Genomic DNA, 16,528 nt, shown 5'->3' on the forward strand with positions numbered 1-16,528 from the left:
GTAGAAGATCCAACTTTTTTGGAATTTTATCATCTGTCCAGAGGCTGTACCAAATTGATTCAGAAGGTTTAGAAGATTGTGAACAGATGGGATATCCATTTTAAGGAATAGAAGACAATCATCTGCAAAGAAAAGATGAGTGATGATAGGAGATGTAGTTGAAGTCTTAAAACCTTGGATGTGACCTTGATATTGGCATGAGTTAAGCATTCTGCTTAGAGCCTCCATGCAGATGATAAAAAGGTAAGGGGACAGGGGGTTTCCTTGCCTTAGCCCTCTTGTAGGTTGGAAAGTTGGGCCTGGGGTTCCATTTAGAAGAACTGAGGAGGAAGTGGTGGAGATACATTGGTGAATCAGAGAACAGAAAGAATCTGAAAAGTCTAAATTGGACATGATTTCCAGAAGAAATCTCCATTCAATTATGTCAAAAGCCTTCGACATATCAAGTTTCAGACCTAAATATTTCTGATTTCCTTTCATGGTTTTCATTGAGTGGCCTATTTCAGAAGCAATAATGATGTTGTCTGTGCCTTGTCTTCCTGGACAAAAGCACTTTGATGAGGACTGATGATAGTATCTAGATGAATCTTCAGCCTATTAGCTAAAATCTTTGAGATTATCTTATAAGTGGTATTACATAGGCTAATAGGTCTAAAATCACTAGGAGATCGAGGTGTTCTAGTTTTAGGGATTAGAGCAATATGGGTGTGATTTATAACTGAGGGAATGGTTCTTGTTTGAAAAATCTCTTGAACCATAGAAATGACATCCTCTTTTATTGAATCCCAGTGCTGATGGAAAAAGGATGCAGAGAAACCATCGGGACCAGGGGATTTTTCTGCCTTTAAATGGTGACACCACTAGGGATATTTCTTCAGTAGTAAGAATAGCTACTAGAATGTCATTCGATTGAGTTGTAATCATTGGTTGGAATAAAGAGTTTATTTTGTTATCTGTGGTAAGAGAAGTAGTGGCCAGAAGATGGAAAAAATGGTTGCCCAGATAGTTGTGCATATCAGAGGTGTCCATCAGCCAGTTTCCATTGGGATCTCTAAGGCCCTTTATTTGATTATTTCTCTTTCTGGAAGAAGCTAGAGCATGAAAGTATTTTGTATTCCTGTCACCTAAAGTTATAGTGTTGTCTGTGGACTTTCTTTTCCAATGAGATTCTTGTTCATCAAGTAAGGAATTGAGAGATTTTTGAAAGGCAGTAAGTTGATCTCTGTCCTTACATATTTCCATTTTGCTTGTGATGTTACTAATTTGGTAAACCAGTTGGTTGTAGTGATAGGTGTTCCATTTGCTAAGAAGAGGTTGGAGATGCATAAGTTTGTTATGTACCAGGGTAGAAGCAGAATCAGCCAGAGGTTTGTGTCAGGAGTCATGTATGAGGGAGGAGCATTCAGGATCTTTATTCCAATCAGGATTATATCTGAACAATCTTACCTTCCTTTCCTGATGGGTGTAAGTAGTTAGCAAAATGGGATTATGATCAGAGCCCAATCTTGGGAGATTTGTTACCAAAGATTCTGGAAATTTATAAAACCAAGAAGAAGAGACTAAGGCACGGTCTAGAAGTTGTTGAACAAGACCAAGAGGACTTTTATTGTTAGTCCAGGTGAAAGGGGCTCCTTGGTATGGGACCTCCATTAAACTCAAATCAAGAAGATTAGAGGTCAGTTGATTAATTTGAGACAGAGTAAGATTGTTTCCACCTAGTTTTTCATGAGGGTGCAGAAAGAGATTAAGATCTCCAATGACTAAAAAAGGAAAATCAAAATCCAAATTCTCCTCGCATATAGTTTTGAAAGATTTCCAGAAGGCTCTTTTGTTATTACTATTTGGTTCTCCATAAACAAAAATCATGGACAAATGGTCTGTGGAAAAAGGAGTTCTCACAGTAATGTGAATTCATGATTGGTTTTGATAAATTATGTTTACTTGCAATGAGTCAGTGAAGGCTAGAGCAAGACCTCCACTTAAACCTATAGGAGGTTGAAGAATGAGATTTCCATATCCATTTTGGGCAATGATAGAGGTGACAAAATTGTTGTTTTGCTTAGTTTCAGAGAGGAAAAGCAAATCAGGTTTATGCTTCTGAATTAGTTGTCTAAGACGGTGTTTAGTTGTTTTTTATCCTAATCCTTGGCAGTTCCAGCTTAGGGTTGAAATAGGATAAGAGGTATCAATACTATAACAGTGGTTATAATATAGAAGTAAAATAAGAGTAAAGGAGAGGTAGTAATCAATAGAATATAAAGAGAAAATAGATGTTACCTGAGATTTTGTAGCTGGTGGATTTTGCTCTTCAGTTGTTGGTAGAGATGTAGAAGCACACAGTGGTTTCGATATTTGGTTTTGGTTGATTTGGTTTCCTTGGATATTCGTTGTGGCATTATCAGAAGTGGATACCTGTATTCCTGTATTAGCTGTTTTTTGTTGAGAATGTATCACCTGATTTGATCTGTATTTTTTGGTCTTCCTTTGTTCCTTACTTTGTTCCAGAGTTTTCTTAATAAAACCAAAGACATGATCAAAATCAATGTCATCTGGAAATCTGCATGGGATGTCTGGCAGCGGATCTTTTTCAGATAAAGTGTTGTCTATGTTAGCACGTTCTTCTGATGAGAATGGATGGAGACCATACTCATTGACCCTAATATGGTTTATAGCCTCAAAGTTTTTATCTTGTCTAAACTTTTTCCAAAACGAATCCAAACCTTCGAGGAAGGAGTCTGGATCTTCGAAGTACGTAGCTCTGACCGTACCTTCTTCTACCACTTGCTTCCTTTTTTCCCTCAGACCAATAGGAGTGTGATCAGTAGTGATTTTAGCTTTTCCTTTCTCATTGGTGTTCTGCATGAGAGGTTTGTTGATCATATGATGATCTGCAGGCTATTGGATATGAATTCCAGTGTTGTTCTTTGTTTGGTTCAGATTGAGGTTTTGTTTGATAAACTGTTTTGTCTAAGGAGATATCTTGGAAGACGAGCTTTTTGAGTGATTTTTTGAACTGCGAGTGACTAGTGGCAATTGGTGTGAATTGGTAACTGAGGTGCCTCCAGAAATGGGTGTAGCTAGGTTTATGGTGGGTAAGTGAGTTGGTGGTGGGGCTATACTTGATAATAGAGATGCTAATGTGACTGGTAAAGGGGTGCCTAAAGAGGTGATAGGAGTTGGGTTATCCGTCATATGTTCAGAGAGTTGACAAGGGTGAGGAGAATGGTCAATGATTCTACAATACAAACAAGTGGATTTGGGAAAGAGTAGAATCTGTATGGAATCCTCACTGAATCTCCTTCAAGTCGAACAGTAGTTCCTGTGGGACAAGGTTTAGTGACATCCCAGACTATATCCACCTTGATCTTATTGCTTGTGAGAGTGGTCCATTGTGGTGGGTTAGAACAAAGGACATGGCCTAGAGGGCTTGCTATAACTCTTAGATCAGACTCAAACTGCAGACAAGGAGGTATTTGGGATAAAACCACTGAAAAGATATCACAGTTGAGTGGAGTTGTTTCAGGGTTAGTATCAATGTGCATGCTGTGAAGAACCATAAAGAAATCTAAGATAATATAGGGTTTGTTTTGGAGAACTCTTATTTTGTCTTTTTCGACTTGAAAAGTGAAAAGGAAGCAGTTTAGTCTGTTTGGAATAGGTTCTACCTTGAAAGGGAAGGAGACTTCCCATTTCCGCTTCAGCTGGTTTTGAACTTTGTATAAGGGTATGAAATGGTGGCTACAGATTCTACCAATAAGTTTCATCTCAATGTTGGGGATGTTTTCAACTTGAGTGAGCTTTTTCGGTAGGAAGACCTCTTGTTCATCTTTATTTGGTATGTTGAGTTGTTTTTCCATCTGAGATACAAGTTGGGTTTCTACTGAGCTTGTGCTTATGAGGTTGATAGTGGGAGGAGCTGTGTTAGATGGAGTTGAAGTTGAGGTTTGAAGAGGAAATAATGATGAAGTTAAGTTTTCCATCTCAGGGTTAGCGTGTGAATTATGTTGAGTTGATTTTCCAGTTAAGATAATAGTGCATATGCAGCCCAAACATTTGTTGCAATGTGTGGGAAATTGATAAGTGTGCATTGACGGCTGAGGAATATCTGCATTACTTCTCTGTTTTCCATAAAACTACTGTTTGAAACCCCTGGTATTCCTTGAGTCGAAATGTAAACCGTGCATCTTCCATTCAGATTTGGGATGAGGTTGTGATGAATGCCCAAACCCAAGCTTTGTATGTAAAGGTAAACATAATTAAGTGAGTGTATTGCCACATGTATCAGCAAAAAAAAAACGAAAGTTTGTCACGTGTCAATGTTGGATCAAGATCCAAAAACCACTTCTACACTAAACAATCATCAGCCAAGAACCGACGACCAAGCAATCCACCTGCAGAAGATATTAGAAAAAGATTTTTATGGTCGCCATGATATTAAGCTTAATTATTATAATGGTAAGAAAGGGAAAAACGATTGAAAAGAAGATAAAACGAAACAGAAGTTTTAGTGACAGAAAAATAAAGGAATAGAGAGAAATATACGAAAATGAAGATTTAATAGTAGAAGTAAAACAAAATACGGAAATGCTACTTAACCCAGCATTTTGGCCCAGTTGGTTGACCAGCTGAGGTGGAAAGAGGGTGCAGGTCTAATCTGGACCGTTCGTTTTAAACGGTCCAGATTAGATCCAATTTTTTTTATTATTTCAATTCCAAAAAGTGAATTTTTATTTGGATTCTCTCCGTAAACTCTCCCCCCATTCACTCAAACTCTCTCTCTCTCTCTCTTTTCCAACGAAACAGATATGGACTCTTAAGTCAATCCTCATTACCCATCTACTTTCTTTATTCTCTGTACTGTTGACAAAATCAAGTACAAGAATCATATTGCATACAAGATATTAAAATTCATATTGCATACAAGATATTATTAAACACAAAGACTAAGTGCCCTGACTTTACACCCATATAAGTGGTTAATCTACCAAGTTGAAGTCTCTCTATGTATGAACTTAAGTGAACATAGAGTTTGCAATGCCAGTAATTTCAACATACAACTATACAAGCAGTCATGGTTTCAAGGATTTCAATGACTAAAAATCTCACCTTCACAGACTACCAACGTCTCTTTTAGAGAAGAAGATGGATCCTCGTCCATTGGAGTTTCCATAGATTTCTGAAAATTGCAATCTATAAACCCTAACCTTAAGGTCCTTAAGATATTGTTAAGGAGCAAAGAAGGAACGATTGATGCTAAACTGGTCTAATTTAGACCGTTGGTTTTGAATGGTCTAGATTGATGCTAAACCCATCTTTGCAATGACGTTTTTTAATCTCTTTCTCTTGCCAAGTATAGTTGTCAACCAACTGGGTTGCCTAGCATTCCCAAACAAAATAAGTTTAAGAAGAGAAAGGACTAAGTAGTAGAGATGTCTGAAGAAGTTATATGGAGTAACAAACAAGATAGAGTTAAAAATGATCCAGGAAGAGAGAGCAAACAGAAGGTGTGTGCTCCAGAGTGTCTAGTCCGAGATGGTTTGTATTCCCTGCGATTTGGCTAGGGGTCCTTTATCTCCGATTACCCGCGAATGATAGATCGAGATCGTAGGAAGCTTTCCGCCGGTGATCAAGATTAAGATTACTGAAATATTATGACGTCACTTGAGAGCTTTTCTCTCACCAAGTTTTGATATCCCTACTTCTGATTAAATGATCTATTAGTATAAGAACATAGTTCGATTGACAGGAGTAAAACCATCACGAAACAGTTGATAAATCGTTTTACAGGTACTACAATTAGAGTTGAAAATGTTGCTTTCGTTACATTCTAGTTATCTAGGTATTTATTTCATCATAATCTTGGTGATGCAATTAGAAAGCAAGTTACTTCATTGTTGTTTATTTGCCTCACTTAACTGCCATTTTCACCCTTCTTTATTAACCAGACCTTAAAAAAATCAGGTTCTCGATTCCAAGAAATCAAAATCCTCAACTGCCTCTATTTGCTTGCGAACCCGTTTTAGGGTTTTTACAAGTATGGGCTTTGGGAGTAATATATGTGTTTAACATTCAAAACAGTGAAACACCAAACTTCATTCATCCCTAGTGAGTCTAGAGTTGTTTTGAAGATGAATTGCAGTCATTCTTTTTGTTGTCGAATAGATTGTTCGATGTTTTGAATTAAATGGTTTTTTTTCTGAGCTTTATCTTCTTCATAGAGTGGGTAAGCAGTTTTCGTTTGATTAAGATCTCTATGGACTATTTTGTGGAGTAATTTCGACTGAGAAATCAGCACGGGGCAACTTATGACATGTCTGTGTAAAATGTCAAACCCTGCAGTTTGTTTTCAATTCTTAATCTTTTGGGTTACTATTGGGGGGAGTCACTTCTTTAGCTGCATTAAAAGCAAAGTACTTTGTTTTACAACTTCGTCAAGCTCCTTCCAATCCAACTCCATCCAGATTGAATAAGAAAAAGAAATCGCATGTAAAAAAATTTCGAAGCAAAATATAAGCCGAAAAGTGTTTACGAGATCATCAGTTTGGATAGGTTTGGAGGAGAATAATACTGGTTGCTTACTGTAGACGATTATGAAGAAGAAATTCAACATAAACCGATAAATGCGGGAATTCCAACTGCATCGCTAGTAAAAAGTTGTATGCACGTATCGTTAACTGCTAACACCGAACATTGGGAGGAGTTTATTGGGAACTAACACACAAAAAAAAAGAGGCTAAGGATGATCTCCTACTCTGAAAACGAGCGGCATAAAGCTTTAAGCTGTTCCTCGCGGATCCTGCTACCAATTTGGAACTCAGTATCATCATGTACTCCTGTGTCCTGTCAAGGCCAATCATTGCAAGCTAGAATAAAATAAAATGCACATATATAAAATCGATAAACACGTTTTTTTTCGATAATGCCTCTGTTGATAGTTGAAGTACCATTCCCATATGGTGGAATTAAAGGGACAACAGTGACAAGGAGCATATCCATCCTTTGCATCCGGAGGTGCAAGTTACTGCAAAATTCAAGTGAGCTTTCTTTGCTTCTTTTAGTTAGGCTTATAAGTCACTTACATGTAGTGTATGTACTTTATTGGCGTTTCATCATATATTATATAAACAATCAAGATTTTGTTTTAAAAATCTATACTTTTGTCTATGCTATACAAACATACAAACAACATAAGGATCCATAGTCGATCCTGACGCAGAGATTGAAGTATAGAAATGAAGGCTTAATACTAGACCGAGAGGCGTCTAGAGCTCTAAAGCCGAAAAAGGACTCCTCATAGAGTTTATATCTTATAAGTACATAAGTTTGTTACTGGCTTGGTCAATTTTCTTTATTGGTAGTTGGGGGTATCAATCAAGGCTACCGAGAACCACATAATGCTTGAGCGTACTTCATACAGGCATTTACATGGCATGTTGATTCTCAAATTTCCTTTACACGTTTCATCCAATTTATCATACACTGTTCATATTCATCTGCCTACTTCATTCACTTGGAAATAATTGAAAAGTTCGTTTTCTTTTTTTATTACGATGATCATTACAGATGTTAGTTTTCGGAACATTCAACTCAAAGCCATTTGACAATGATTAAAGAGGACCCTGATATTATATTCTTCGATATGAGAGTACCCTTTGTCCATGTGAGACTATTCACAAGTGCCCCCTCGCGCGTGACACAGTTTGAGCCTAACATAGGGACTCTTAACGTCTGAGACTAGATGTGCTGCTACGTTAAGTTTGTAGATATCTAACTCAAAACTTATTGGCAATGAGTGGATAGGAGTAAGATTATATATTCTTGGCTATGAGTATCCCACTATCCTTTGTTCATCTGAGATTATGTTCACAGACTACATATTGCCTTTTGTTAGATCGTTTTGCCGTATTCACTTGCCATATCGCACTTTATATACTTTTAGACTATTAGTCACTCAAGTGGCCCGTTACTAAACAATGCAAAGCCGTAGAGCCTTAATGTGCACCTTGATTTACCCTAGGCACACTTTCACTAGTGGAACTAGGCCTTCTGTAGTTCTTGAAGTTCCGTTATAGGCAAGAATGCAAAATCGGGGACCGTCAAATGGTTTGATGGAAAAAGCATTTTTTTTCTTAAAAATGAAGAAATTGACATACAGGCGGTGATTTCGGTGTTCGAACACGTATGTTGTTGTAAATCTTTAGGATTTACATTTTGAAATCCTTACTAAGATTTTGATATTTGATTTTCATTAATGAGGCCTCGTTTTTACAGCTCTATAAATCGTTGAAGTTTTGGCACAGAATCATATACAGTCTCAGAAGAAGTCCTTTCTTCAAGAACTTCTTTGGTAGGTCTTCTAGGTTTTTTTCTTTCTCTATCTGTCAAGTAATATGCTCAGTTAGAATCTAAATGCATACTTTATATCCATGGTAATCTAGCCAATTGCGTAACATCAATTCATCTATAGGGTTTTGATGCTGAATAGGCTGAAGGTCTTTCTGTATCTGTAACCCCATAAGATTCCGACTGACGACATATGGGCAATAAACCCACTACAGAACCAACCAAACCATCTCCTATATTTTAGAATCTATTTTGTTAGTTAATACTAGAGTTTTCATTTTAGGCCTCATTTAAATTGCATCTTGGATTTTTTCTAGATTATATCTATATTTGGGGTTCTTTCTAAGTAGTGGAGGCATAAATTATTATTTGATCTTTAATAGTACATACTTATCTCAAACTTTACTTGTTACTGATTATGTTTTATGGCATATATCAGGATCAACAATGTCTGAAGAACCGTCAGTCGTAAGCAACAGGGTCATCACCTACGACTTCTTTAAGGATGAAGCCCCACCAAGTCTGCAATTCTTTACCCCCTCAAAACCGCTTACTGTACTTATCGTCGATGATGCCAGAGTGGAGCGCTTTCTTCATTCAGGTCACTTCAGATGCTATGGAATTGAGGCTACCGCAGTCGAGAACGGGTTTGAAGCCGTAAACCTCATTGAATCGGGAATGAAATTTGATCTGATATTAATGGATGACCGCATGCCTGTAATGAGGGGTGCTATGGTATATATCGAATCTCTTTTTCCTTACATTTACATCTATTATTAGCATGCAACTTCCAGTCTCGACAAATTCAGTAGGCAGCCTTAACTCGCTCTTATCAGTACCATAGCCTGCCAATACTCTGCTCGTATAATTTTCACTTTCAAAACTCTTGTATGTTAAACTAACGTAGAGATTTTTTTTATGGCAGGCAGCAAAGATTATGCGTTTGAAAGGTGTGGAGAGCATTATAGTGGGATTGACGACTACCTATGGATCTGACAGGGAAAAGTTCATCGAAGCTGGAATTGACATCTTTTATCCGAAGCCCTTAACTTGCCGTGGTCTTAACCGTGTGATGCGTTACATTGAGGAAAACATGTGAATCATCATAACATGAAAGTCTATGGTTGCTCTTGGTTATGTAGAATGCTATATTAAAAACTAAATAAAGGCATTCTTAATGAAAAATCTTTACCTTACTAGTATTTTGTTGAGCCCTAAATTGACTCTAAATTTGATAAATGTCCCTCTAAGTTAATCTAAACTCGAACATAACCAGAATTGTCGTTGGTTCTACATTTCATATTCGCTACGAGTTTGGTATTCATGAAAATTACCCAATTCGAAATGACAAGATTACAATATCCATAGATTCATATCAGATGAATACATTGCTATATATTAGCTATGCTATGAGCTCTAGGATTATATTTCCTCCCCCATAAGAGAATTTGACAGAAATGAAGTTCTTTTTCATTTCTTCAATTCTTTCTAATGGTAGTTTGAGAGATCCTTATAATTGATTTAAGATTGATTAGTTGTCATAATTGGTCATAATATTCAATAAATAATTATTGAAACAATTATCAAATACCAAATCTCATAACTGGTAATAGTATTCAATAATAGATTGTGAAATCTATTTGTATATCTAGATGGTATATAATCTATATAACAAAGCAGATTGGTTGTGACTAGGACAAGCTGACTAAGACAAAAAAGAGGAAAAAATTGCCAACTAGATTGTTTTGTGTTGACTAGGTCAAATCCAGAGATAAATAATCTTTAATCTAGACCTTTAGATTTCTTACCTTCTCAACAAAAATATTAATTTGTTCACCTTCTCTATAGATCAATAATAACCTCCCATTAAATCATTGATTTGTCTAAAATCAGTCAAGTCAAGAATTAATTAGCTTAAGACTTTGAGTTACAATTTCTTAAACTTTCGCTCTCCCTTTAGTAAAAAAAAACTCTCCCTCTCTTCATCCAATGCTCTCTTCATCTATTCTCTCTCTTTTCCAACAATTCTTATTCAATCCATCTCGACAATTGCTGTTAATTTCCTTTTAAACCCCACCCATTTGTATCCTCATTTAGCTGAGCCTAAGATTACAATATTAACCACTCATCCATTATCTTCTCAACACACGACCCAAACACCATAAAAATTTAATTAAAAAGTGAAATCGAGAAGTAAATAGATTCATTATTTTCCTTGAAGTTTGAAATTACTTATTAAATAAATCTAAAACTATAGCAAAGCTTGAAAATTCTGTGAGTTGTAGTTGTTTGATGAAAGTCCTCAACCAGTTCAGACATTGTATCTTCAAGGTTACGTCAAATTTGTGTTATTAAGGTATTTGATTATCTAACTTTGATGTTCTTACGTCAATTTTGTGGATTCAATATATTGTTTTGACCTTCATTCACTTTTGTTTTCATTTGTTGATGAAAGAGGGGGAATATTTTCCTTTATTATTTATTTGTAACAGAAGCAATCCTCACCAAACTAAATATTTTGTTATGTATAGAAGAATAATTCTCTTATAGAAATTGAAGTATTGTTTCAATGCACCGGGAGGAAATGAGTATCCTCCATGCTTAGACCTTAGTAGGATAAAATTCATTTCATCTTCCTGTCTCATTACATATCTCTTCAATTCAGTAAATAAGAGTTTTTAATTAGTCTATTCATTGTAACCAGGTGCAACTCGAAAGACATAGAGAACACGTTCCATATTTCTGAGCTCTACAAAATCTCTAAAACGATCTGCATTGTTAATAGTGAAATAGTGAATTTTAATCGAAGACTCCTGATTTTTTTTTCGCCAATATTTCATTAGAAATTACATTTTTCTTTGTCAAAATTACTACATTTATTCATATATATGCAATTTTATACAATTTGATTTTGCGGAGATGCTCTTATTTTCACTATTGGTACGATGATGTTTCCACTTAAATTTTCTAAATATTGTAAACTTAAATCGCAATAAATCAATATTTTATTTATATCAAAAATAAAATTTATTTTAGTTATATATGTTTATTTCATGAACCTTTATATTTTGTTATATCTTTATTGTTTATGTAAATTTATAAAGGTATGATTTCATCTTTATATTTATTATAGTCATATTTTTACCTCAGTTTCACTATGTAAGAATAATGAATTATAGCATACTATTATATATATACTGCGTTTAAATGCGTAAAGTGTTCACCGAACACGCCGTGCCATAGGCACGGGTTATGGCTAGTCTATATAACAAAACAGAGTGGGTTAGTGCTGACTAGGACAAAATTAATGCGAGCTAACTAGGACAAAGTTAAAGCACCCTAGACATCTAGACCGTTGAGTGAGATCAAGTGGAGAATTGAGTGAGATGCACGCACGACCCCTAATACCCAAAGTCCAAAGAGATCTCATACCCAAAACCCTTCGTCTCCAAACAGGCCTCTCTTTTCTTTATGTCACCTGATCGCCCAAAACCTTTCCTCTCCTACAGAGACTCCTTTGTCTATCTATGAAAGAAGCTTTTCGTTCTTTCACCTTCCTTCTCTATTCGTTCACTCACCGATTAAATTCAAAAACAGAGATCTTAGTATCCCTTCGTTTCCAATGAGGTTGGTTTTGATGTAGCAATTTCACTCTTCCAAACAACGTCTAATTACTGGCATTCTTCATCTATGTGCTTCTATTCAAATCCAACATGTTAGGTTTGATTGTTTGGTCTTCAATCATCCAAGGTGAGTCAAAATTGCAGACATGAGGGGTTTAAGACAGTCAAAAGTATATATATATATATATATATATATATATATATAGAAGTATCTATAGAAGTTTCAATCTCAGCTTATAATATCATCTCAAGTAGCAAGTTTCTATCTCAAGGATTCGGTTTCTATCTCAACTATCTATAGAGATGAAAAATCAAGCCAATGAGTCCCGTCAAGAAAGTATATTTTTGTGAAGGAGATTACATTTACAGGTATGTTTTTGGTTTATATCAATTAAGTTTTGGGTTTTCTTAGTCAGAGTGTGTTTTGAGATGGATTTGATCAATAAGTTCATTAAGTGACATGGTCTCCTAAGGACAGTAACTTATATGAATTACATTTGTGAGTACTCATACTTCATTATTGTTAAATTAGGGTTCATCAGATTTTCAGATTTATGTTTAGCTCATAGTTGACTGTGGTAAAGTCATGTTTAAATCGTTGTTAAACTATGCTTCTCTGTTGTTTCCAGTGTTGTATTATAAATCAGAAAACAACAAACTTAAATTATAAAATGCCCAGGTGAACTTCAAATCTTTGTACTAATTTCTCGATAGACACTACATGTTTGATTAAATGTCTATGTGAACTTTAATACAAGATGGGTTGTGATTTTCATCTTTCACTCACTCGGTCACTCTGTTTCGTGGTTTTCTAATATGGATAATGGACTGTTCACTAAACTGAAATATAATCATTCATGATTTTCTATTGTTAAACCAAGCTAGAAGAAGAATATCAAAACAAAAAACAGAAACTTAAATTATGTAATCATTACTTTAAAATGAGGTTACTTAGGATGCTTACATAGATTCATTTTCACTCTTTGGTCACTCCGTTTCTCGATATGTAATATGGATAACGGATTTCTCTTCATTCTTCATGTTAAACGCATTATCATAATGTGGTAGTGTGACACTAAACTAACTCATTCTAGAATATAAACGTATATTAATTTATTATGGTTGTTCATTGTGTTATATAGAACATGTTGTAGTTCAGCATACACATGTGCCATCTTTATATAATACTCATTGATCAAAGCTTGCGTGTTCCAAAAACAAGTATGTGTATTACATTGTGTATTCTTTTGATTGTATATACAATCGAGTTTATTCTTTAATATATCATCGTCTTCTTCTCTACGAGCAAATTCATTAATATTTCTTTTCGTCCTTTCAAGAATTATCTTATGATCTTATCAAGTTATTTCTATTTGAATATTGTACTATCAATTTTTTTCGTGTATTTTCAGTAAAAGAAACACCAAATAGTTTGATGAGGGTGATGTGTATTCATGGTTGACTATACCATTTAGACAGGCATTTACAGGCACCCTCTCTCTAAATATTCGTGATTCGTCGTCTCTTTGTTAGATAAGAAATCCTTTTGATTTTATTATAAAAACAAGCTTCGAAAGTGCCAAGTTCTATCACATACCTGTAATTTTAATATCAGATGGAGGTTCATTGGAAACCAAAGAAATAATTGAGGTGGAACTTGATGAACCCCTTTTCCAATTACCATATACTATCTTCTTATTTCAACAAAAAAAAAAAATACTATCTTCTTTATCATCTCAACAATATGCACAACTTGATGACTTCTTCTTTAAGTACAAAGATATCTCCTATTAGAATTGCATCTCTTGGAAAATATTTACATTTCTATTGTAGTGGCTCATATATTGTTTGAACTAAATCAGGTTCATTTCTTTTATTCATTTACATGTTGCGAGAACCTTTATTTTATGATGGAGTACTTCAATTATGGGGATCTGTTATGATTGTTGAGAAGTTTAGGTTGCTCTGACGAAGATGTTCCTCATGTGTGTATTGCAGAAGTTGTAAGTTGTGTTGTATATATAAGCTCTTATTCGTTAAATTTTACTTTCAAAGGGGTAGTTGGAGACAGAGAGGCAAAAGATTCTAAAAATACATTGTTGCAGGTGATGCTTCCATGGAAATATCTACGTTTACTTTGTGTGCTTTGTTGTGATTTTAAGCCCACTAATTTGTTGGTTGCACATAATTAATGGTCATATGAAGGTGAGTTTTGTTTCACAGCTTGTACATAAATTGTTTAATTCCGAATAACTCCCTTAACAACTCCAAGCTGCTAATACTTTTTAATGGTTGTTTACCAACGATAATCTATTTATTTTAATGCTTTCTACGTAACTACACATTCGTTCAGGTTATTTAGCAAGCACGTTGGATGTCAAACCGGTCAATGAGGTATTTAAGGTAAAAGCTTCTACTTTTATTTTTTTCTTCGTATTCTGATCATTTCGATTTATTTATTCAACTTCTCATGTTCTTTTAAACCCTTGAACTTATGTGCAGTTCTGCTGAAATTTGTGGGTGATTAGTTTCAACTTCTTCCCGGATTCTTGAAACTACTATTGGTTCATATTACTAGAATACGAGAATAAAGAGTTTCTTCTAATAGTTTGGCTTCATTTTTATATTTGATTATAGGGAAAACTAATCAACTCTCGATGTTAATGTTGTTTCTATGGTTCACCCTTCAGATTTTCCAATTCCAGGTATGTCAGCTAAACTCCTAAAATTTGGTCTTCCTCATTTTTCTTGGATTTTGAATGGAACGTTAGTATTTTGAGATCAAGATTGTAAGATCGTCCCACTTTTGCTTGGATTGACAAGTTCTTTTTTCACTTTATGTTTGATTAGTTATGTATGATCTTGGCTTGAATATCGGAATCGGATTTATTATCCACTACCACTAAAAGAGTTTTAGTGACTTAAGTGGTTCTTATATGCAATTTGGGTAAATAGTGCCAAATTTATTTTGGCCAGAAAGAGATGAACAATGTATATTATATGAATATACGAGATGAATGATTATTATGTTGGCATTATGAAACTTTCACTCCATCTTCATCACTTTCATCTTCCACTACCCAAAATGGATTACTTTAGAAGAAAACCTTTTTTATACAATAAAATTTACTTATAGGAATCTTTGTACACTAGATATTGGCTTACATTAATTGTCAGTTAACAATGCAGTGTGTGTATGTTGACAGATGGAAGTAATATTCTAAGCCTTTGTGTCCTTGGAGTCCGGAGATTGGGATACGTATTGAGGAATTCGACATGTATGTTACAGCAGCTGCTATCAACCCACTAAAGTACATTGGTGAAAATTTACTTCAATTTGTTTATTTCTGATGTGGTCCACAAAATTAGTTCTTCTCACTTTATGTTAACTTGGCAGATTTGTGAATATTGAGAAGAATATTTATTCGTTTTTTTATGCCTATTTGATTGAAAACATTACATGAGATGTCATCTACTACAACATGATTTCTTTGATGAACTGCGGAGTTTCAAGATTTTCAAACAAAATGGGCTTTTGAAACTCTACAAAGACATTGGTAAAGGGTTTTAGATGTTCATGATGACATACAGGACTGTGTTTGTAATCTGTCATGCATTTTTTATAATTGGACACAAATTCAGCAATGATATTACATATAATTGGGATTGCTTATACGGGCTTCACTAATTTTATGCATAAGTACAAATAAGGTTGTTTGAGTGACTTGCTGCTGCTGTAAGGATAATGGAAACCCATCCATTAGACATCAACAAACAAATCCATTGTAGCGATGCTCTGGTACTGTGTTAAAATTTATTAGGCCTAAGGCTCTTTTAAATCGTCTTATAAAGAGAGAATGTCCAAGACTTATACTTCACAAGTTATAAAGCCAAACGATGTAATATTATGCTAATGGAGTCATTTGAGAGGGCGGCGTGTAGAATTTCTCACCGTGCCGTAGGCACGGGTTATATCTAGTAAAGTTACAAAGGTAGGTTGTTTTAAGTGTAGGATCTACTGAACCACTGAATTCTACTCAACAACAAAAAAAAAACCATTGAATTCAACATATTTTAACCGGTTACAAATTTATTGTAAAAGTTACAAATCTTTCTTCGTATCAATGGCTTCTGATTTAAATTGATGAATTTTCCATTAGATGTAGATGTTGTTAAGTAGCAAGTCCTAATTAAAAAAAATAAAAATAGCAAGTCCTAAATAGTAAGACATCATGTTGGATATGATCTACCTACCGCATTTGTAAGAAATTTGGGAGGGAATCTCAAATCAACAGGGTTAGATTGATTAGTCTCCTTTTTATTTGTGTTTCAGATTGCAAAGAGATCTCAACTATTGATTTGGGATTCCCTCCTATAGTCCTATATCTGCATATTATCACTACTCTTGTTTTATAGATTATGATTTGGATATCTATACTATGAAATTGACCATAAGAATTAACACATCCACCATGTTGATATCTGTCTCTTGTTCAAGTTGTTAAAATTCATTGATGTTTACCATTATCTATAAAGATTTCATTTCAATTGAAATTTGGTTT

The 16,528-nt window shown here is 34.8% G+C and overlaps 1 protein-coding gene and 1 long non-coding RNA gene across 4 annotated transcripts; both read left to right on the forward strand.

Annotated features, from left to right (window-relative positions):
* The first annotated feature begins 5,431 nt into the window (after positions 1-5,431).
* LOC147549564 (two-component response regulator 24-like) lies at positions 5,432-9,528 on the forward strand. The gene is made up of 3 exons (XM_086671120.1): positions 5,432-7,034; positions 8,783-9,078; positions 9,269-9,528. The coding sequence occupies exons 1-3, from the start codon at positions 6,920-6,922 to the stop codon at positions 9,440-9,442; spliced, it is 585 nt and encodes a 194-aa protein (XP_086527246.1). The 5' UTR covers positions 5,432-6,919; the 3' UTR covers positions 9,443-9,528.
* Positions 9,529-11,773: 2,245 nt separating this feature from the next.
* Positions 11,774-15,420, forward strand: LOC147549565 (uncharacterized). Of its 3 annotated transcripts, none has more exons than XR_015238803.1 (7): positions 11,774-12,093; positions 12,239-12,335; positions 13,829-13,969; positions 14,072-14,171; positions 14,320-14,369; positions 14,469-14,671; positions 15,173-15,420. It is a non-coding gene; the product is annotated as an uncharacterized LOC147549565 (long non-coding RNA). The 3 variants fall into 3 exon arrangements; XR_015238804.1 differs by having other exon boundaries at positions 11,912-12,093; positions 14,320-14,360; positions 14,604-14,671; XR_015238805.1 differs by lacking the exons at positions 11,774-12,093; positions 12,239-12,335 and having other exon boundaries at positions 13,847-13,969; positions 14,604-14,671.
* Positions 15,421-16,528: the final 1,108 nt, after the last annotated feature.

This window comes from Eschscholzia californica, unplaced genomic scaffold (genome assembly GCF_041429995.1).
Source record: "Eschscholzia californica isolate CP2 unplaced genomic scaffold, dmEscCali1.0.p SCAF_3, whole genome shotgun sequence".
NCBI classification, from domain to species: Eukaryota; Viridiplantae; Streptophyta; class Magnoliopsida; order Ranunculales; family Papaveraceae; genus Eschscholzia; species Eschscholzia californica.